Source organism: Anabrus simplex, chromosome 3 (genome assembly GCF_040414725.1).
Source record: "Anabrus simplex isolate iqAnaSimp1 chromosome 3, ASM4041472v1, whole genome shotgun sequence".
NCBI lineage: Eukaryota > Metazoa > Arthropoda > Insecta > Orthoptera > Tettigoniidae > Anabrus > Anabrus simplex.
The window spans coordinates 180,717,690-180,742,202 of NC_090267.1; the positions used below are offsets into that span (position 1 = coordinate 180,717,690).

At 38.8% G+C, this 24,513-nt stretch overlaps 1 protein-coding gene across 1 annotated transcript in view; it reads right to left on the bottom strand.

Annotated features, from left to right (window-relative positions):
* The window catches only part of LOC136866120 (centrosomal protein of 135 kDa), a 670,869-nt gene that overhangs the window by 81,897 nt on the left and 564,459 nt on the right, over positions 1 to 24,513 (bottom strand). The window contains exon 20 of the mRNA XM_067142807.2: positions 12,261 to 12,463. Coding sequence (XP_066998908.2) covers positions 12,261 to 12,463 — 203 coding nt within the window. The remainder of the gene's footprint in view (positions 1 to 12,260; positions 12,464 to 24,513) is intronic.

The following is a 24,513-nucleotide window of genomic DNA, read 5'->3' on the forward strand; positions in this document are numbered from 1 at the left end:
TTAACATGCAGACCTGTAATAGACAATGCTATTATATAGCACTTGTAGCAAAAAGTTTCCAGTATTTATGTTTGAGTATGAATTCTTCATAACTAGCAATCTCTCTTTAGCCTACGAGTTAATATCCCATTTTAGTATGTTTTATTAATCATAAATGTGATAGTGGAGTGACTGTGGTCTGTAAGATAGTTTCATACAATTCTCCATGTCTCACTTCGGCTAATTCCTTTATCCATAAATAATGTAGGTCCTGCACTAAAGGGCTAATTCTCTAGCCTTTTTCCATCATAAAGTTTGCTAGTTTAGAATGTCCACAGTAGAAATATACAGGATGCTTCAAAATGATACGTATAAACTGCAGAGATGTGTACTGAGCTATGAAACCAACTGTTTCTGACAATACTTGCAACTATTAAAATGTTGTTCATCATCATCATCACAACTAACCTGCATTTAGGCCAGTCACCCAGCTGGTAGATTCCCTATCACTTGTTTTCCTAGTCTTTTCTTGAACAATTTCAAAAAATTTGGAAATTTACTGAACATCTCCCTTGGTAAATTATTCCAATCCCTAAATCTTCTTCCTATAAACAAATATTTCCACAATTTGTCCTCTTGAACTCCAACTTTATCTTCATATTGTGACCTTTTCTACTTTTAAAAACACAGGAAAAAACAAACCAAACTGCATGGCGCAAAAGCCCCAAAGGGCCTTGGCCTACCAAGCGACCGCTGCTCAGCCCGAACGCCTGCAGATTATGAGGTGATGTGGGGTCAGCACTACGAATCCTCTTGGCCGTTATTCTTGGTTTTCTTGACCGGGGCTGCCATATCTCTGTCAGATAGCTCCTCAATTGTAATCATGCAGGCAGAGTGGACCAGCCCTTAGATCCAGGTGAAAATCCCTGACCTGGCCAGGAATCAAACTCGGGGCCTCCGGGTAATAGGCAGGCACGCTACCCTTAAACTGCAGGGCCGGATTTAAAAACACCACTCTAACTTATTCATCTACTAATGTCATTCCACGCCATTTCTTCACTGACAGTTCAGAACATACCGCTTGGTAGAGCAGTTCGTCTCCTTTCCTCCAAGCCTTCCCAGTCCAAACTTTGCAACATTTACATAATGCTACTCTTTTGTCGGAAATCACCCAGAACAAATCAAGCTGCTTTTTCTTTGGATTTTTTTTTCATTGCTCCATACACTGCAACCATACTGTAATTGTGGTCTTACTAGAGACTTATATGCTCTCTCCTTTACATCCTTACAGCAACCCCTAAACACCCTCATAACCATGTGAAGAGATCCATACTCTTTATTTACAATTCCATTTATGTGATTACCCCAATGAAGATTTTTCCTTTGTATTAACATTTAGGTACTTACAGCGATCCCTATTGGGAACGTTCACTCCATCTATGCAGTAATTAAATTGTGAGAACTTTTCCTGTTTGTGAAACTCACAACCTGACTTTTTACCCCGTTTATGTTTGCTGTCCATCTCACAACACTGGTGAGATTGTTTGGCAGTCACTCACAATCTTGCATCTTATTTATTACTCTATAGAGTATAACATCATCCTCAAAAAATCTATGATTACAGTTCTTTACTCATGCTCTATCCTTTATGTTCCTTGTACCACGCTCCATATTGGTGGATGTCAATAACATCTTGCATTTGTAGTGGTATTCAAAGCAGTTATCGTGGTACCTTACATGTTTTCTAAAGAAGAGATAACTGACATCCATACCATGTATGGAGATGCCAATGTGTGAGGTGGCATGACTATTGCTCCAAATATTGCCACAAATGCAAGACACTGATGACAATTAACGTAAAGTACGAACATTGCCTTGACAGTTGCAAAAGTGATTGTCACATATCGGAAACGCGGTTTTCCCAATCTATGATCATTAGGACTTTTCTCCTTGTTCCATTGTCCTCTACTCAGCCCTGAATATCTTATTCTTACTCTCATCAACCCTAAAGTTGGTGGGTAACATCCATGTCTACCAAGTGTTTCCGTTCTTTTGGCCTACAGCTTCAAGTGGCAATAGGTGTACTTCCATTTAAGATTATCTATAAATTGCACTTTCGGTCTTCCTTTGTTCTTTCTATCTTCCATTTTCCCTTCAAACAGGGAGGTGCAACAGTCAGAATTATGAAGCAAGTGGCATGTGAAGCCATTTCTTCTTTTGTTTAAGGTTTGAACCAAGGTGCACATCTTATTTGCTCTTTTAAGAATGTTCTCATTTGTGACTCTATCAGTCCAAGGAATATATTGTACCTAAAATTTTAGACAGATGGAAAACTAATAAGTGAGTAAATTGCAAAATCTTTTTAGTAACTCATCAATGGCATTGTTTTATTATGATTATCATAGCTATTATAATAATGGTGTGTGGCCTCCGGAGAAGCCTGGTGCAGGTCTTTCTAGTTGACACTTTACAGGCAATCTGTGGGTCTATGAGGATCGGGTCCTCCCTAAGATGAATTCTAAAGCTAAAGACAGCACAAACATCCAACTCCTGAGCCAAATGAATTAACCAATAAAAGTTAAAATCCCCAATCCAGCTGAGAATTGAACCTGGTATCCCGTGGACCCAAGGCAAGCTTGCTAACCAATTAGCCATGGAGCCGGACATAATAGGTATTGAAGGACATGAAAATAAAGCAAATATCCAGAAAGGAGGGTGTCAAAGCTTCACTTTGACCCTCTTCCTTTTTAATTAATCACATAGAAGAAGCAGTACAGAAAATCAATAAAAAATTTGGATTATTGTACAAGAAGAGGAAATAAAACATTCAGCAATTTGGAGATGTTATAGTTATTTTATCTGAGTCTGAGGAGGATCTTCAAAAACTGTTGAATGTTATTGCCACAGTCTTAAAGAAGGAGTACAAGGTGAAGATAAATAAAGAAAAAATAATTGAATACAGTCAAATGACGTTGGGAGGAGAAGGAAATCTTAGATTAGGGAAATGAACTCTTGAACAAAGTACATGAATATTACTATTCAGGCAGCATAGTAAAAATGAAGACATGACATTAGTACCTTTTACATTACAGTAACTTCCAAATTGGACCCAGGATGTTGATGCTGCCATTTTCACGTGAACATTCATTGCTCTTTGTGATGGTCGCAAGATGTCTTCCTTTCAGATACCATGAGATGACATATGGTAGAGGTCAAAAATCTTGTAGAGGAGGATCTACCAGCTTGATGAAAATCAATTAATTCACAGTTGTCAGGTGTAGAGAAGCTCTTGTTGGTATCAATATTAACTTTATTTGTGAGAAACCATGTTCACATTCAGAGGTAGAAATGGGAATGCTGATGATGGTGTTAACAAGTGATGGTAGTGACACTGGCATTTTCTTCTCAACAAGGAATTCATGATAACCTCTTAGAACTTGCCTGTCTAGAATCCTTTTGATTTTTATACTTCAACTTCACCAAAAGTGACATCCTTCTGAATATTATCTGGCCAACATTCAGGATACAGTACCTTTGTCCATTCTGGTAACTGTGTGTCTTCTTTTGTTAAGAGACAATTTTCCATCTGTCATTTTAAGCTGTCATAGAACATTTCAGGAACAAGAGAGCTTTTTGCATTGGCAGCTAGATTTTTTTCTCTCTTCTCCCAGGTAACACCTTGGATTTCAAATTCTCAGCTGCACATCAAGCTTCATGACAGAGAGATCCACTATTAAATTTCCTATTTTCAAACAGAAGAATCTGCCTGGATATTAATTTTTGAGCCTAATGAAGAGTCATACTGCTTGCTTGTAGTTCAATGCCAAATTCTGACAACTCTTGGAAAGCATCACACAAAAGACTAAGATTTAGAGTAAAATGAATATTTGTAATTTTTTTCGAGAAACCATCATAAATAACTCCTTCACTCTTATCCCTGTTCTCATCCTGTTTTGCTCTTTCAAAATGTGGCACGAGTAATCCATAGTTTTTCCAAACTGCCTTCCAATGTGACAGGTGCTGGTCCAGATCATCAGAAAATTTCTCAGTTCTGTGGCAATTTTAGGTATAAAATGTCAAGAAATGACTAAAAATGTTAATCTGTGGTAAGTCCATCGTAACTACATCTCCAACAGACAGTTGTCTATGGTTTGCGCAGTGCCAAAATAGAAAAATGGTTTCAAAAGTTTCTTGGAGAAGCCCAATTCATTGAAAATATTACTCAGACATTGAAAAATACCTTGGACAGACACATTGTTGAATGCCCTGCTCGAAAACCATGTTGACGATCAGAGAGGTCCCCAGCTAGTTGAACTGCTGAAACTATTCTTGGCTGCAGGAGTTTCTCTAATCCTTGACCAGCAGTATCCAGCATACCCAAAGGCCTACAGCTCCCAGATTTCTCTTTGCTTATTAAAACTAGCCGAGCTGCTTTCCAGCGAACACTAAACACCCCCGATAGCAGGCAGCTATTGTACATTTTAAGCAGCAGATGTGGGCAGAAATCTGCTATCAGCTTTAGTATCTCTGTTGGAATACCATCTGGTCCTGGGGCCTTTTTATTTCTAAGGGAGTTAATCGCTCTCGTCAATTCTTCTGGTGTAAAAAGTGATGAGTCATCTATGAAGTCATCATCATCACCCATGGGTCGTCATCCATTTCCTAAGCCATTTTCCACCATTTATCAACTTCACTTTCTTAAATAGCATTTCTCAGTTCTTTCTTCACCAACTTATACTCAGCTGTGAGGGAGGTGACTTCTTGGCTGACTCATGCTCTATGTGTCTTCCGTCTAAGCTGCAGACGACGTCTTCTTTGGTCCACCAATACACTGAACGCTTCCTGTTTCGTAATGTATTATGAGTCATGGACAGATCACATGCTCTCCAGATAAGCTGCATGGTGAGTTCAACACATTTTTCAGCTGCTTCTTTCCCTTTATAACAACAACTTTGTTCTGTTATACTATTCATTTCATTTCTTAAGACAGCAAGAAATTTCTCTCTGCCCATACTTTTTATATTCAACCATGTTGGTTTATATGATGTAGTATTCATCTGTGGAGTTTTAGGAAGGACACGAAAAATAATGTACTGGTGATCACTTCCCGTATATTCTTCAATCAGCCGCCAGTCACTGATTTTCAAAACAATATCCTTAGATACAAAAGTCACATCCGGTATAGTTCCTCTACAGCCTGGTCGTTGAAAATTTGGCACATTTTCAATATTAGTGACCATCAAACCCAACCTAGCAGCCATCTCCATAATTCGGCGCCCTCTAGAGTCGTACTTTGACATATCCCATTCTAGTACTTGGGCAATGAAGTCACCAACCACGATTAAACAGTTGTCAAACCCTTGTAATACATCCTCTAGGCCATCCAGCTTAGCCTGAAAATCAAATACTGACTAAAATAACAGCTCATGAAAGTGTATCTACCAGTGCGGACCCACACAAAACCGTCTTCACATCCTTGGTTTGACACTGGGCATTTATCCAAATCTGGTATCCAAATTGCAGCTGTCCCAAAATTATCCATGAACCATCCTGGGTGGTCCCTGTCTTGATAATGTTCACTAAGAGGAAATATGTCTACTCCTATCTCAAAGGTCATCTGCATCAAAAGATCATTGGCAATTCTACTCCTGTGCATATTTTCCTTCAAGACCTGCATCCTTTACTACTAGTTTTCACGTTTCCAAGAGCTTCACGAAACAGTGTGCAGACTCTTGAGCCAAGAGCATGACTTCGATTAGCTTTGTCAACATTATTGTCTGTGCAAATTATGCATCTGAGATTTGCTCTGCAACCTACCGCGCTATGCCCGGCTTCTCTGAACTTAAAACAAAGTTTGCTTCTATCTGCACCTTTGCAGTTTCGTGCATGATGCCCATATGAAAGAAATCGAAAGCAGTGAGGAACAATGATACTTTTTTGAATTCTACAATCCAACCATCCTATTTTAATTTTACCAATTTCCAACAGTTTCTGAACCTCCTTATCTTCTATCCTAACAATAACAAGTTTTTTGCCCTTTGCTGTTCAGATGATTAATTGAGACTTTCAGTTCTCCTTCAAAATTCTGAAGATCCTATCTTACAGCTTGCTCTACATCTAAAGCAGTGGTGATACTGTCCATGTCCTGAATTTCCACATTAGTGAGGGGAGTCAAAGTCTTCACATCGCCATCCGTTCCAAGCACATCTCTCAAAGATTTATTAAAATTGTCCCTGTTCTCGTTTTGTGTGGCTTTATTAAAAGCGAGAAGAATTGCCCCAGTCTGAGTTTTACAAACAGATCGAATGCTCACACCGGTTTTATTTTACTCCGAATACCCTTCAAAAAAATCTGCAAAAGTCTTGCCATTTGTTGGTTTGATAAGAACAGCATCTGAAAGATCCCTTGGTTTTAAATGGGTCTGTTTATCTTCTTTTTCCCCACTACCAATGACCTCCATTCTGCCAGAATCCACCCCATCTATTTCAGGTTGAATATCCTTATCCTCCTTCATTTCCCTCTTCTTGTTTTTCTTGTAGGGAACCTTTACCCATTTCTCCTTATCTTTCTCCTCCACATTTGTTACTAATGGAGTCGCAGGCAATTCATTCATCTCTACAGTTGTTTATTCCTGTTTTAGATTTTAACCTAGCTCTCTTCCAGGATGTCCTGCATGCCACTCCAGCATCGAGAGCTTCCTCCAATTTTCGTAAGCCATTCTGAATTTCTATCTTAAGATTCTTAAGCAGAATAACCAGAATGCTTTTCACCAATGCCCTAGCGATCTCGAGATGTTCTCCTCCTTACGCTGTTCGTCCATTATCATTTCATCACTCCTTCTCCCATTAGGTACTTGCATCATATCCTGCATTCCAAAGCTGGCACATTCAACTACGTTTGCACTGCTATTCTGACATGAGAGAGAGAGAGAGAGAGCTCTACTGGATCTCTCTGAACTTCTGCCTCCGTCATCATCCAAGAAAGGAATCTAACTGGCCATGACTGAGCCGCAGCGGCAAAGGATCCTGTCTTTGATGTCGTATGTTCTTTGAAAGCAACTTATAACCTATAATCCTGATTGATCAAACACTTATCTACAATTAATTTGTTACAAGTTGACGAAATAATCTAATAAAGCTAATTAATACAACGGGTACTAGCACAATATTGTAGCTCGACTTCTAGTGACGTATATCATTAATTACTTAAGAATACATCATAACAAGCACACACAGATATTCACCCATCTTTCCATCACGCAACCACCACCACCACCACCACCACCAACAAAAACAAAATAATAATAATAATAATAATAATAATAATAATAATAATAATAATAATAATAATAATAATAATAATAATAATAATAATAACATACATACATACATACATACATACATACATACATACATACATTATCATTATAGACTGTTATGCCTTTCAGCGTTCAGTCTGCAAGCCTCTGTGAATTTACTAAACGTTGCCACAATCCTCGATTTGCAACTAGTGTTGTGGCCTCATTTAGTTCTATACCTCTTATCTTTAAATCGTTAGAAACTGAGTCTAACTATCGTCGTCTTGGTCTACCTCTACTTCTTTTACCTTCCACAACAGAGTCCATTATTCTCTTAGGTAACCTATCCTCCTCCATTCGCCTCACATGACCCCACCACCGAAGCCGGTTTATGCGTACAGCTTCATCCAACGAGTTCATTCCTAAATTAGCCTTTATCTCCTCATTCCGAGTACCCTCCTGCCATTTTTCCCACCTGTTTGTACCAGCAATCACTCTTGCTACTTTCATGTCTGTTACTTCTAATTTATGAATAAGATATCCTCAGTCCACCCAGCTTTTGCTCCCGTAAAGCAAAGTTGGTCTGAAAACAGACCAATGTAAAGATAGTTAGGTCTGGGAGCTGATTTCCTTCTTACAGAATACTGTTGATCGCCACTGTGAGCTCACTGCATTAGCTTTACTACACTTTGATTCAATCTCACTTACTATATTACCATCCTAGGAGAACACACAACTTAAATACTTATCGACCTGTTCTAGCTTTGTATCACCAATCTGACATTCAATTCTGTTTAATTTCTTACTTACTGACATCAATTTAGTCTTCGAGAGCATCATTTTCATAGCATACTCATTGCACCTATTTTCAAGTTCCAAGATATTAGACTGCAGGCTTTCGGCACAATCTGCCATTAAGATCAAGTCGTCAGCATAGGCCAGACTGCTTACTACATTTCCACCTAACTGAATCCCTCCCTGCCATTCTATACCTTTCAGCAGATGATCCATGTAAACTACGAACAGCAAAGGTGAAAGATTACTGCCTTGTCTAACCCGTTTAAGTACCCTGACCCAAGAACTCATTCTACCATCAGTTATTACTGAAGCCCAATTGTTAACATAAATGCCTTTGATTGATTTTAATAATCTACCTTTAATTCCATAGTCCCACAATATAGCGAACATCTTTTCCCTTGGTACCCTGTCATATGCTTTCTCTACATCTACGAAACATAAACACAACTGCCTATTCCTTTGTAGCATTTTTCAATTACCTGGCGCATACTGAAAATCTGATCCTGACAGCCCCTCTGTGCTCTGAAACCACACTGGTTTTCATCCAACTTCCTCTCAATGACTGATTGCGCCCTACCTTTCAAGATGCCAATGAATACTTTGCCTCGTATACTGATCAATGAGATACCTCGATAGTTGTTGCAATCCTTCCTGTTCCCTTGCTTATAGATAGGTGCAATTACTGCTTTTGTCCAATCTGAAGGCACCTTACCAAACTCCATGCTAATCTTTCTACTCTATGAAGCCATTTCATCCCTGCCTTCCCACTATACTTCACCATTTCAGGTCTAATTTCATCTATTCCTGCTATTTTATGACAATGGAGTTTATTTACCATCCTTTCCACTTCCTCAAGCATAATTTCACCAATATCATTTTCCTCCTCCCCTTGAGCTTCGTAGTTCGCAACACCACCAGGATGATTTCCTTTTACATTGAGAATATGTTCAAAATATTCCCTCCACCTGTCCAGTGATTCCCTGGGATCTATTATGAGTTCAACTAAATTACTCAGAACACTGTTCATTTCCTTTTTCCCTCCCTTCCTGAGATTCTTTATTACAGTCCAGAAAGGTTTCCCTGCTGCTTGACCTAGCCTTTCCAGGTTATTACCAAAATCTTCCCACAACTTCTTTTTGGATTCAACAACTATTTGTTTCGCTCTGTTTCTTTCATCTATGTACAAATCCCTGTCTGCCTCGACCTTTGTTTGGAGCCATTTCTGATAAGCCTTCTTTTTGAGTTTAAGAGCTGCTCTCACTTCATCATTCCACCAAGATGTTCGCCTTTTCCCATCTTTACACACAGTTGTTCCTAGGCATTCCCTTGCTGTTTCTACTACAGCATCCCTGTATGCCACCCATTCCTGAACCTGCTTACTGTCTATTGTTTGAAACTTCTCACTAATCATATCCATGTACTTCTGTCTAATTTCCTCATCCTGGAGATTTTCTACCCTTATTCGTTTGCAGATAGATTTCACTTTCTCTACCCTAGGCCTAGAGATACTTAGTTCACTACAGATCAGATAGTGGTCTATATTATAGAAAAATCCCCGGAAAACTCATACATTCCTAACAAATTTCCTGAATTTGAAGTCGGTTACAATATAGTCTATTACGGATCTGGTATCCCTAGCCTCCCATGTGTAGCGGTGAATAGCCTTATGCTTGAAGATTGTATTCGTAACTGCTAAACCCATACTATCACAGAAGTCCAGCAAATGCTTCCCATTCCCATTAGCTTCCATATCTTCCCCACATTTACCAATCACCCTTTCATATCCTTCAGTTCTATTCCCAAATCTTGCATTGAAATCACCCATTAGTACTATTTTATGCTTGTTGTTGACCCTGACCACGATGTCACATAATGCTTCATAAAACTTGTCAACTTCATCTCATGGTAAATACACGGAGACAATTCTAGTACTGATTCCTCCAACTGACAAATCTACCCACATCATTCGCTCATTTATGTGCCTCACAGAAACTATGTTGTGTGCAATGGTATTCCTGATAAAGAGCCCTACCCCAGACTCTGACCTTCCCTTTCTAACACCTGTCAAGTACACTTTATAATCTCCTATCTCTTCCTCGTTGTCTCCCCTTACCCGAATATCACTTACTCCTAGCACATTCAGATGCATCCTCTCTGCTGACTCAGCCAGTTCTACTTTCTTTCTTCCATAAGCCCCATTAATATTGATAGCTCCCCATCGAATTCTATTTCGTTCGCCAAGTTGTTTCCAAGGAGTCCCTCGCCTGTCAAATGGGAGTGGGACTCTGTTACTCCCATAGGTCCGAGGCTTGCTTAAAATGTTCTGAGCTCGGTAAATTCATGAAGCAGGATGCTACCCTACTTGCACATAGTCCAAGTGAGGATCTCTCCTCTAATGGGTTATGGACCACCGGTGAATTGTATAGTCCTAGCCGCCTGAGCACAAGGAGGGCCATGACTCAGAATATGTCCGAGATGCCCACTCCCATTCCATGGCAACTGGCATCCCGACTCTCAGGACCACTTACTAGGCCACTCGGCCGTTGCCCATGGTTCACGAACTAGGACGCGACTACAGTAACCCACACCATGAACCATTATTAATAATAATAATAATATTTGTTTTACGTTCCAGTAACTACTTTTACAGTTTTTTGTAGACGCTGAGGTGCCAGAATTTAGTCCCACAGGAGATCTTTTACGTGCTAGTAAATTTACCGACATGAGGCTGACGTATTTGAGCACCCTCAAATACCACCCGACTAAGCCAGATTCGAACCTGCCAAGTTGAGGTCAGAAGGCCAGCGCCTCAAACATCTGAGTAACTCGGCCTGGCTAACCGTGATGTAGAGGAGCAGACAAGGAGGAGGGAAATCAGAGTGCAGAATTAAACGTAAGTGATTTCACCATTGTAAAAATCTAAGAAAAGACGGTTAGACATTTTATTGGCAGCATTGAAGATGTTGCATATGAAATTACAAACTGTATTTGAGAAAGGAAATTATTGATAGTAATGGTTACTTTGTCTTTCTGGAAAATAAACATGTACCCGAGGCAGAAAAACACAAATTTTTTCAAAGATCATGCTAGGATATTGATTTTCAAGGTTGTCCCAGAACCTTCTTATAAACTCGCACGATCGGATTCACCATGCTTAATTGCAACAATATAATTAGATACTGACAGTGCCAAAATGGTGTTAACTATGGACATTGTACTTGTACATGAAGAGTCGTATTTATGATGTTGGTATTAGTGTAAAAATATCATAACTTAATAACTCTGCAATTGAGGTAAAAAATGAAATGAAATGGCATATGTCTTTTAGTGCCGGGAGTGTCCAAGGACAAGTTCGGCTTGCCAGATGCAGTTCTTTTGATTTGACGACCATAGGCAATCTGCATGTCGTAATTAAGATGAAATAATGATGAAGACGTCACATACACCCACCCCCAGTGCCAATGGAATTAACCAATTATGGTAAAAATTCCTGACTCTGCGGGTAATCGAACCCGGGACCCCTGTGATCAAAGGCCAGCACGCTAACCATTCAGCCATGGAGCCGGACTGCAAGTGAGGTACTTATCGGCAACAGAAGTTATCGGACTGATGTCTTTACTTCATGACTGTGGCAGACATGAGAATCATCTGCAGACAATGACAACTGTTGGTGCTGTGCACTAAAACTTACCAACAAAACAACATCCACATTCCCTATTGTTCAAAAATATGTCAATGATTGGATTCACACCACGTGATTGACATCATCTCATTTTACATCCCCTAAAAATGTTGGAATGGCTTTTCTGGTGCCTCTCATTAATCCTCCATTCTTCACACTCCCACGAATACTGTACTCTTTCAATGATGACACCAAATGGCATGTTCTGGGCAAACTGCTGAACACGCACATGACCTAATGTTCCAAACGCTTGGTTCTACTGCTGTGATTTTACCATACTCCCCCTTCAGGTTCACTCTATGCGGCTGCTCAGCATTGTTCTTAAATCTTAACTCTGAGACCAATTACAAAAGTATATACCTTTATTCTATCAATTGCAATAATGCCCTGTAATACACACAATCTCCTGCAGCAAGACAATGAACTTTTATTTAGGAAAAATAAGATGGGTTTAAAGTCTATGTTAATCTTCTGGTGAGTTTACTGGTGCTGAATGATACTTACAATTTACGTTGAAGATCATCAACTTTCTGTCGAAGTCGTGTCACCTCAGTCTGAAGTTCTTGATTCTGTAGTTTCTGATCCACGGTCTCTTGACGACTAGTGGCCAACAGTGCTTCCAGGGAACTGATTGAAGCACGATCCTTGCTCAGGTGGTCTTGCATTAATTCCTGCTCCTCACGTAATCTAGTTAGCTCATGTTCAAGCTACAAGACATAATACGTCAATAGTTTATTAACTTTAACTAGTAATTGAATATATAATGAACAGAATGATTTACTTTACACACACACAAAAAAACAAAGCAGTTAAACTTGCATTCTAGGTACAATATTATGTCCTACAAGAAGGATAAAGGATTCTCAAAAGAGCTTCATATGGCTTGGAAAGGATAAAAAGAGGTAGAATTCCACGGAACTCTTTCCTCTGACTCATATTATGACATCAAAGATAAACAATGCATGCCCTGTCTAATCAAAAAGTAATGCCAAATATCATTTACAACCCAAGAACATCTCCAGCTAAAAGCTTCATCAGTGTCTTTTCTAACTATACTGGCCACCATAAATGAATATAACATACAGGTGGATAGATATTTGTTAAAAAAAATTAAAATAAAATTTCTGTATTTTTACATTATGAATACCATGTGAATCAAACAGCGCATATGAAGGTCTTTATTTGAAATTACACTCACCAGCATGAAAAATGCAATGCATAATAAATACTGAAAAATCATGTGTAATTATCTATTTAATCAAAGTTTAGTACTTTCTCCTTTTTGTGAACAACCAATGAAGTGAGGACTGTTTATTGCACTAGCCTTAAATTTTTTCTCAGACAACCTGGAAAACACATCACTGGATGTGCAGCAAAAATGTTTTCCTGCTCTTCCATGACTTATTGTTGTAGTGTTGTATTATATCCCTTTCAATCACATGTGTTTGTAAAATGTTTCTGTCATCATAATGAGTTTTCTGGAGTAAATGCCATTAAGTCCTAAAGATGCTATAAAAGCTGTTGCTTTGGTGGATGATGATGATCACTGCATGCATTACGTTGCAGAAGTGTTTAGAACTACACCTTCCATGATTTTTAGAACCATAAGGTGGCATAGGGAAACTGGAGGCTATTCAACAAGAGACTAGAATCAGGCTCGAGAAGAGCAACATCGGTAAGTGATAATAACTTTTCATGACTTCAAGTTCTCTGCTACCATCATCATACCATCACCACTGAAGCACGAAATTGACTTCACCAAGTTCGAGAGGGTCAATGTTAGAGAGAGAACTGTTTAAAGTAGACTGGAAGAAGCCAATCTTCAATCCAAAAAAGCCACTAAAGGCCCAAACCTCACTGAACAGCATCATGCAGCTCGAATGCGTTTTGCAAGGGAACATTGCAGCTGGACAGGACAACAAAGGAGGATGGTTGGCTAATTGTACTTCCTCGTAAAATAATGATCACCACCACCAGTACTACAATGGACGTAAGTGCTCTTCAATGATAAGTCGTGATCTGGTCTTGTGCAATAGCTCGAGATCAGCTTCTTTTTTATGAACAGGAAGAGATTAGAGATTAAGTTTAATAAATAATAGCTGTCTGTTCAAATGATCATATATATATAAGTTCTAGTACTGTAAAAAAAAAAAACACCATGATCTGGGATACGTAGGAAGAAGCAGTAGTAGACCAGTACACTACAAATGGTCCAATGCCAGAGGGAGAAAAGTATTCTTTTGCTAGTAATGTTGGACTAACATGGGTAGATTTTTCGTTAAGGCTGAGAAGGTAGTCACTATAGCCTTATTAAGGTACAGCCCTGGCGTACGCCTAATGTGAAAATAGACAATCATGAAAAATTATAATCAGGAAAATAAAAGGAGAAATATGCAGTAATATTGCACAATATACCTAGGTAGATAACATTTTAGAAAATTTTTGTATTTGAGATACAGGAAGTAGAAGTGTACATAGTAGTCCTGTAACAGAGAATCCATTCAGAATGCTCTGGTTTCAGAGACCTTACTAGACACCTCATCCAATGAATGTCATTTCCTTGTCCCCTTAAGACACTGTTTCAAGTGTCCGTTTCTCCAGGAAGATACTTGTAGCATATATAGGAATATAAAACTAAGTCAATAAAAAATCAAAATGAAGCCTGGTATTCTATCAATGCCATAAGGTTGCCTGTCTTCAGAAATTCATTCAACTTAAAGAAGATAAATATTTGTGGAACCAAGATAGCGTTCCTTTTCATAACACCAGACAGACCGTCACCTATCGCTTACCCAAGTGCAGACCTGAATCACACAAGAACTCTTGGTTTACGGCAGGCCCTAAGAACACTGAATGAAGTTAGAGGAATGATGGATGTACTCCACTTGTCAGCTAGAGAAGTTTGTATACATCATACGGACGCCTCATACGTAAAGTCTTCTTTGTCTCCTATTCTGCGTACTTCTTTTATTAAATATAAATATATTCCTGTTTGCATGTTCTCTTCTTCCATAAGTGTTTTCTAAATATGTATATATATTACATTGCTTAGATACGAGTATATTTTTGATTTGTTATGCCCAACTAAGGAGCACATTTCGATAGCTGAGACCGATAGGGTTAAAACTCAGCAAAAATGCATTTTTGAGATTTTACCATCAATGTATAGCTTATTTCAACCTTTCCGACCTCTAAAAGTGTTATAACAAAAAATTAATGTATTCATGCCAGGAAGCACTTCTAACGGATTTCAATGCTCAGTTTTCTGACATTAATCGTTTTGCTTAATTCAAAAGGGTCATTTTGAGTTGTAACTCTTTTCCAGCCTAATAAATGATGTAGGAACTACGTACACACCAGTTTTCATAAACATTGTTTAACAAGTATATTTTTGAGACGCAATGATGTAAACTGTCATGATGTAAACTGTAATAATGTCATCTGAAAAAAGCATGGATTTTGAATTGTAAACCTTTCGTTTAATGAGTGCCTTTCCGTGTTCTTCTGTTTATCTAGTATATTTTCTTTTGGGTTTCTGTGCAAATTTATGTTTGCTTACTAAGCTTCTATATTATCCTCTGTCTTGAATGGTTTCCTCAGTAATACCAATTTTTTCTTCATTTATTTCCACTAACCCATTGTTGCGGTTTTTCAGGGATAGTGTTAGGTTTAGAAGTTTCTTTGTCAGTCTGATGGTAATAATTCTATATAGGTGTCCGTAGAATTTTTAATCACCTTTTTTCTAATTGTATCTCTGATTTTTTTCTGTGACTTGTTAAATTTCCTGTGATTTCTTTTTCATCCATATTCCATTTTTGTTTTTCAGCCCTAGGACTTTTCTGAGAGCTTTCCTCTCTTGTTTTTCAACATATTTTATTTGTGACTTGCCACCAGTTATCAGGATTTTGGATTCATAAAGTGCCTCTGGTTTGATGACTGTGCTGTAGTGTCATAATTTTGCATTTTTTGATGTAGATATCTTGCTGTATCTGTTCCAGATGATTTTGTAAGCTCTTTGCAGTTTAGCAGTTCTTTCTTTGTTTGCTTCCTGATTTTTTCCTGCTGGTTAAATAATTTTGTCTAAATACTTGAATATATCTACTTGGAAAATTTCTCCTGTGTCTTTGAGTTCTGTCCAGTTGGAAGGAGAATCATTGGGGATATTTGCACGGAAAGTTTCTGAGTCTTGTTTAAGACATTCTGTTGATCCATGGGTTTCTGATTGTGTTGGGTTTGTGCCTGTTGGGTTCAAACTTTACTCTGATAAGGGACAGGTGGTGGTCAGAGTCAATGATTCCTTTTTTTTTTTAACATTCATTATTTCCTTATTTCTTTTTGTTTTTTCTTGGAAATGGCCTTATAGTCTAGTCGAAATTCTCATAAATGTATGTTTGGGGATCTCCATGTTTGTTTTCATGTGTGAAAGCAGCAGGAAAAGGATTGACATTAATTTCAGATCAAAATTCTTACAGAAGCCAATTCGTCCTTTTCCATTTATATTGGTCCTTTTGTGAGCAGGGTAAAGACCTACAGTGTTTATGAATTTCAATTCTTTGCCAATTTGGGCATTGAAGACCCCCAGCAGAATTTTGATATGTTTTTTTGGAAGTTTGGCTGTAGTTTCTTCTAATAGTTCCTGTAAGTCCTCTACTTTCTGTGGGTCTCTTTGGCTGTAATTGTTTGCAGGTACTGATTAATTGATAAGCTTTATGTCCTGATTTGATCGACAGCAAATACACTTTTTCAGGAGGAGATGTAAAGTTTAATACTGAGTTTGTGACATTTCTTCTGACTGCAAATCTAGTGCCAAATTGTAATGGTTTGTTAGGGAGGAGGATTGATGGTTTGCCTTTGAATATTATATACCTTCCTGATTCAAAATTATTTTCGTCAGTGTACCTGGTTCCTTGGAGTACTAAAATTTGGATGTTGAGTTTATCTAATGTGTCCGTTAGGTGCTTGAGCTTGCCAATCTCGACAAGTGTAATGATGTTTAATGTGCCAATAAAATATCTACACTCTGGGCGAAGAGATTATTGCTTTCTTATATTAATTACTAGCGCTTTGCCTGTGGCTTCGCTCGCGTCATATTTGAATTATGTCCCATTATATTATTTTATTTCCCATTTTCTTTTGAAGTCCACTGAACCAACCTTATGCGTTCATCGACTTTCCTAAGAAATGCAAGACATGAACGTAAATGATGTGTTTTCCTGTCCCGGTTTCGGCCGGAATTGAAAAGTTTCATGTGTATTCCGAGTTCGCTGTTAAATGAAATTCTCCTGTAATAACAGTAGCTTCTATTATTTTTTTTAACCCCGTCACACGTAATCTAGTGCCATTGCACAACTTAGGTGGTTACAGGTGCTCCTACTTTCAAATGAAGTTTGTGAGATGGGAATCCTGGAGGATTAAGAGTATTCAGGAATTCTACTGTGTAATTGACAGCATCGTCCGTTTGTAATACCGTGTCGACCGATTTATACTCTATTTCTTCTGCATCAAAACATGTAAGCAATGCTTCATTTATTTCATTAGCCGTCTCATTAAAGTAAATCTGCAAAAAAATCCAGGATCTTGATGAGCATTTGGCAATAGACTGGAATGCTAAATTTGACCTTGTACTTTGAAAGTTGGCATAAAGGTGAGTTGAATGACTTGCTTAGCACCAAAAGATATCATTTGAAAACAGCTGCTATGTTTTCTAATTCGATCAAAAAACTGACCATGATCTGGATGGGCACCCGTTAGTAACTGTACAATGATTCAGGTGGAGATTAGAGTGGTGGCAGCTGAACCTTGCCAGAATCGCAACACATGCCTGGTGTTTCATCTTTCCACTTGAGAGCATTGCAGAATTGGCATTTATGGATCATTGTATCAGTGGTTATCAAGCTGTTATCTTCCTAATTAATTTCAGGATCGTAAGATATCCTGGAACGAAACTTAATTTTACATGGACGCAATCATCTTTCTTTTCGGACCCCAGGGTGATGTTGCTCATATCGCATTTGAATTGTCCTGTGATATTTGCGATTATTTTGCTGGTGTGTAGCTGCCGCTATGTCTGTGTCTATGTCTATGTCTGTGCCACTGCTCTATGAACCTTGGGGTTATTCTTTTCGTACGTGACTGCCGTTGCTCTATGAACCTTGAGATTATTCTTCTGGTACGTATCCGCTGCTGCTCTATGGACTTCGGGATTTTTCTTTTGGTATTTACTTCCAGCATTGGTACGTGCGGAAGGATTATTCTGTAAAAATGTGGCTGCTGCTTTTTTAAATTGTATTTTTCTCGTAGCATTTGAGTATCGAGTACGACGTTTTCCAGAAACTTTTGTAATAACGAATGAAGCACTTGTTTCTTCGCACAGATATTCATATACAGTACTTCAAAATGTCCATTAGAGAGATTACCAGTAAATCGCAATCTTTTTACGGAATTAGCTTCATCACTAAATGTCCAGTATAACTTTTGATCACGATAAACTTCAAAGTGGAATGGAAATATTTTGCCTGCTGCCGTCAACTCACATGTTCCACCATAAGTTGAATCTTCTGACATGAAAAGTCGGCACTATTCTGAAGGGGAATAGTTATTACCAAGATGATTTTCGGACAAAATGGAGACAACTTACGAAACAATAGCTTCACGAACTTCATTATGCCGTAACTGAGTAGAATATAAAATGTAAGAAAGAGATCTAAATAGACACGCACCGTCACCTACAATAGAAACAATGTTATGTGACAACACTTCACCATTAATGTTTAGATAAGTTACTGCCATTATGTTGTGTGTGTAAAAAAGACGTTATCGCGCTGCAGTCTTTTATTTAGCTGTCTCCTTGAAATATCACACACCAGTACGTTGAATCTTCTGATATTTATTTATTATTTTATTTAGCGTATGGCATACAAATATGTTATTACAAATGAACAAAAATAACCAATGAACCAATCTACAAATAAATATCTAGATCTTGTATGTACTCAATACATTTTGGGGTTGCCATCAAGAAGTCTTCATATGGCCCTCCATATGCTCTGATGCTGCATTCCTCCCTGATGTGTTTAATAGTTTGTCACGGTGCACCACAGTCGCATAGCGGTGAGGAGAGCATTCGCCATTTAAAAAGTGAATCCCCACATCTTCCGTGTCCCGTCCTGAGTCCGTTGAGCTTTGACCATACCTTGCGGGGTTGATCAAACCCTGGAACTGTCTTATCAATGCATGGCATTTCCAGGCATGTAGCTGGACCATTTTGCATCCATTCGTCCCTCCAGGAATCGGTGATGTTGAACCCGATGTGATTGATCTCGGCTGCAAGAGGTGGATGTCTCGAACAAAGTCGTTTGATTTTGAGGTCTGAGATGTCAGAGTGTACTGGTAGTCCAGGGTTTGCTAGGATCTTGTTGTATTCTCTGATCAAAGCTACTTTCCTTCGCAGGTTAGGGGATGGTATATTACTTAGGACAGGCAGCTAGATGGTGGGAGTAGACCTGATTGTTCCTGTAATAATGCGCATAGTACTATTAAGTTAGACATCAACTTTGTTAGTATGGGCGCTGTTCAACTATACTGGTGCGCAGTATTCCGCCGCAGAATATACCAAGCTCAACGCAGACATCTGCAGAGTTGTGGCGGATGATCCCCATGTTGTTCCACAAAGCTTTTGTATGATGATGTTTTTTGTTCTCAGTTTCGCAACAGTTTTTGTGAGATGTGATTTAAACGACAGGGTCCTGTCTAGCGTGACTCCCAGATATGTTGGTTCCTTATTGTGGGTAAGTTCTGTACCATCAAAGTAGACTTGCAGAGTCCTATTGGATTGTCTGTTGTTGAGATGGAAGCAAGTCACCTCTGTTTTTGATGCATTCGGTCGAAGCCTCCAGTTATGAAAATACTCTGCAAGCACAGACAAATCAGATGTTAGAGTTTCTTCCATGGGTTCGAAGTGAGTGTGCCTAGTTGCAATGGCCCAATCATCAGCATATCCAAACTTTTTGCTGACAGTTTCTGGCATATCAGCAAAGGAAAGGCTAAAGAGCAGTGGGGCTAGAACAGAACCTTGAGGGAGACCATTTTGGAGGAATTTCTGGACACTGGTTTCTGATATGAAATGTTGGTACTCTTCTGAGGAGGAATAATTATTAGCAATGATTGCCAAGGTTCAAAAGCTTATTGCTCAAGAGATCTATAAGACTCCCATCAGTACTGGTCGACAATATTATGTAAGTTGCCTCCGGTCTCTCCTTCATCAATATGAGTGACATATCTTCAAACCATAGACAGATTTGCTAATGACGCATGTGCGCGCCGAACTGGTACTGCTTTCGCCTAGCCTGTTTTACCAGTTGTACGGACGAAAGAATTCATTTAAACTGTAAGCGGCTGCATAACTCACTAACAATATATATAAAAATACATCTCATTGATAAAACAATATTTCTGTGTTAAAAAAAGGCTGCCAACAGGCAGATTCGAACCTGCATTCTTGCAGTCTGTAGTCTGTTGACTTAACCGTGGCGCTATCAGCGCAGCGTAAAACAACTTCTCATGAATTACCTCACAAACATTCGTATATGTAGGCCTATATACTGTCAATTGTATTTTCTTTTCTTTAAGGATTTGGTTTATTACCATCTTAAAATACATGGAAGCAGAGTGAACTGGCGCGTACATCACTTATATGTTGGAAAGTGCCGCGGCCAATTTTAACTGGCAAAAGCCAAAGATTTATGCAAGCAAGGGAAGTATTTCATCTGAAAAATCATGAAAATAAATATATTTCTGTTGACTTTTCAAGAAATACAAGATTTTTGCTGTACTATTGAGACGATTTGGAAGACTGAATGAATATATATGTAGCCTATAATATTGTTCAAAAAACTGAGATATTGAACACAAATGTAAAACCACATATCACCCCTTTTCACCCCTTTAAAATCAGAGTTTTTAAAATTCCCTTTAAAATAGTATTTATGATATATGAAAATAAATATCTGAATGAATATAAGTACAATATTTTTCTCAGAAACAGAGAAATTCAACAAAAGAGAAAAATCACATTCACCCTTTTCACCCCTTTAAAAAAGGAATTTTTAAAAATCCTTTCTTAGTGTGCATCTGAGCTACGGTGTGAACATGTCCCCAAATTTTCATGCAATTATCTCCAGTAGGTTTTGCTGTGCGTTGGTTATCAGTCAATCAGGACATCTTGCTTTATATATATATTACTTCATCATGTATGTTGTTGTTTCTTGATGGATCCAGTAGTTTTGCATCTATATCTTGGTGCAGCCCAAGCAAACTGTAGCTTCTACTGAAGTCTCAATCTCATTAGGGAAGCTGCTGAGATATGGGTGATGTTGAGTAATGATATTTGGAACCCCTGAGATGAGGACCTAATGGACAGATAATTATTATCATCTCTAATTGTAGTAGTATTGACTCTGCTGATGATAAATCAAGAATTCAAATTAAATCATACATACATCATAATTATAGACCGTTCTGCCTTTTAGCGTTCAGTCTCCAAGCCTCTGTGAATTTACTAAATGTCGCCACAATCCTATATTTGCAACTAGTGCAGTGGCATCATTTAGTTCTATACCTCTTATCCTTAAATCGTTAGAAACTGACACTAACCATCATCGTCTTGGTCTCCCTCTACTTCTCTTACCCTCCATAACAGAGACCATTATTCTCCCAGGTAACCTATACTCCCCTATTTGCCACACATGACCCCACCACCAAAGCTGGTTCATGCATACAGCTTCATCCATTTTTTACTAATGGCTTAACGTCGCACCAACACAGATAGGTTTTATGGCGACGATGGGACAGGAAAGGGCTAGGACTGGGAAGGAAGCGGCCGTGGCCTTAATTAAGGTACAGCCCCAGCATTTGCTTGGTGTGAAAATGGGAAACCATGGAAAACTGTCTTCAGGGCTGCCGACAGTGGGGTTTGAACCCACTATCTCCCGAATACTGGATACTGGCTGCACTTAGCATCTGCAGCTATCGATCTCGGTGCTTCATCCATTGAATGCATTCCTAACTTAGTCTTTATCTCCTCATTCAGTAGTACCCTCCTGCCATTGTTCTTACCTGTTTGTACCCGCAATCATTCTCGCTACTTACAAGTCTGTTACTTCTAACTTATGAATAAGATATCCAGAGTCCACCCAGCTTTTGCTCCTGTAAAACAAAGTTGGTCAGAAAACAGACCGATGTAAAGATAGTTTCATCCAGGAGCTGACTTCCTTCTTACAGAATTCTGTTGATCGCAACTCTGAGCAACTGCACCTAGATTCAATCTCACTTACTATATTACCATCCTTGGAGAACACACATCCTAAATACTTGCAATTATCTACTTGTTTCAGCTTTGTATCACCAATCTGACATTCAATTCTATTGAATTTCTTACCTACCGACATCAATTTAGTCTTCGAAAGGCTAATTTTCATACCATACTCATTGCACCTATTTTCAAATTCCAAGATATTAGACAGCAGGATTTCGGCACAATCTGCCATTAAGACCAAGTCGTCAGCATAGGCCGGACTGCTTACTACATTCCCACCAAACTGAATCCCTCCATGTCACTTTATACCTTTCAGAAGATGATCCATGTAAACTACGAACAACAAAGATGAAAGATTACAGCCTTGTATAACCCCTGTAAGTACCCTGAACCAAGAACTCATTCTACCATCAATTTTCACTGTGGCCCAATTGTCAACAAAAATGCTTTTGATTGGATTTTAATAATCTACTCTTGATCCCATAGTCCCCCAGTATGGTGAACATCTTTTCCCATGGTACCCTGTCATATGCTTTCTCTAGATCTACGAAACATAAACACAACTGTCTATTCCTTTCGTAGTATTTTTCAGTTACCTGGTGCACACTGAAAATATGATCCTGACAGCCTCTCTGTGGTCTGAAACCACACTGGTTTTCATCCAACTTCCTCTCAACCACTGATCGCATCCTCCCTTCCAAGAAGCCAGTGAATACTTTGCCTCGCATACTAATCAATGAGATACCTCGATAGTTGTTGCAATCCTTCCTGTTCCCTTGCTTATAGATAGGTGCAATTACTGCTTTCGTCCATTCTGAAGGTACCTTACCAACACTCCATGCTAATCTTATTACTCTATGAAGCCATTTCATCCCTGCCTTCCCACAATACTTCACCATTTCAGGTCTAATTTAATCTATTCCTGCTGCTTCGTGAAAATGGAGTTTATTTAGCATCCTTTCCACTTCCTCAAGCATAATTTCACCAACATCATTTCCCTCCTCCCCACGAGTTCTGTTGTTCGCGACACCACCATAAAGATTTCCTTTTACGTTGAGAAGATGTTCAAAATATTCCCTCCACCTGTCCAGTGATTCCCTGGGATCTATTGTGAGTTCACCTGAATTGCCCAAAGCACTGTTCATTTCTTTTTTCCCTCCCTTAATTGTTTCATTACTGGCTGCACTTAAGCAACTGCAGCTATCGAGCTTAATTCATCATCATCATCATCATTTCTTCGCTCCAGCAAGCCGGGTGCGGTTGTGTACGAGCCTCCTCCAGTTTTGTTCTATCCATCTACAGATGCTGCTCATATATGTGACGCCAGTTCACATCTCTAATTTCAAGGTCCTTCATTATCTGTTTTTACCAAACATCACAAGGTCTTCCTTTTGTTCTCTTCCCAGGAACAATGCGGTCAAAGTATGTTCGAGGTGTCCTGTGAGGTTTCATTCTTTTCACGTAACTATAACATTGCAATCTCTTCACTTCTAGAGTCTCCAGCAAGCTTCTTTCCAATGCGAGCTGTTGTTGGATATCCACATTCCTTCTTTTATCCCTGCTGATTGACCTAGCCCTTCCAGGTTATTGTCAAAATCTTCCCACGACTTTGTTTTGGATTTAACAACTATTTGTTTCGCTCTGTTTCTCTCATCTACGTAGACGTCCCTGTCTGCATTAACCCTTGTTTGGAGCCATTTCTGATAAGCCTTTCTTTACGTTTACAAGCTGCTCTCACTTTATCATTCCACCAAGATGTTCAATTTTTCCCATCTTTACACATAGTTGTTCCTAGGTATTCCCTTGCTGTTCATACTACACCATCCCTGTATGGCACCCATTCTCTTTCTATATCCTGAACCTGCTTACTGTCCACTGTTCGTACTTCTCACTAATTATATCCATGTACTTCTGTCTAATTTCATCGTCCTGGAGATTTTCTGCCCTTATACGTGTGCAGACAGATTTCACTTTCTCTATCCTAGGCCTACAGACACTTAGTACACTACAGATCAGATAGTGGTCTGTTTCATCAAAAAATCCCTGGAAAACCCGCACATTCCTAACAGAGTTTTAAAATTCAAAGTCGGTTAAGATATAGTCTATTAAGGATCTGGTACCCCTACCCTCCCATGTGTAGTGGTGAATAGCCTTATGCTTGAAAAATGTATTCATAACTGCTAAACTCATACTAGCTAACTAATGCTTCCCATTCCTATCAGCTTCCATATCTTCTCCGCATTTACCAATCACCCTTTCATAACCTTCAGTTCTATTTCCAACTCTCGCATTGAAATCTCCCATTAATACTATTCTATCCTTGCTGTTGACTCTGACTACGATGTCACCCTATGCTTCATAAAACTTGTCAATTTCATCGTCATCTGCACCCTAACATGGTGAATACACTGAGACAATTCTTGTCCTAATTCCTCCAACCGCTAA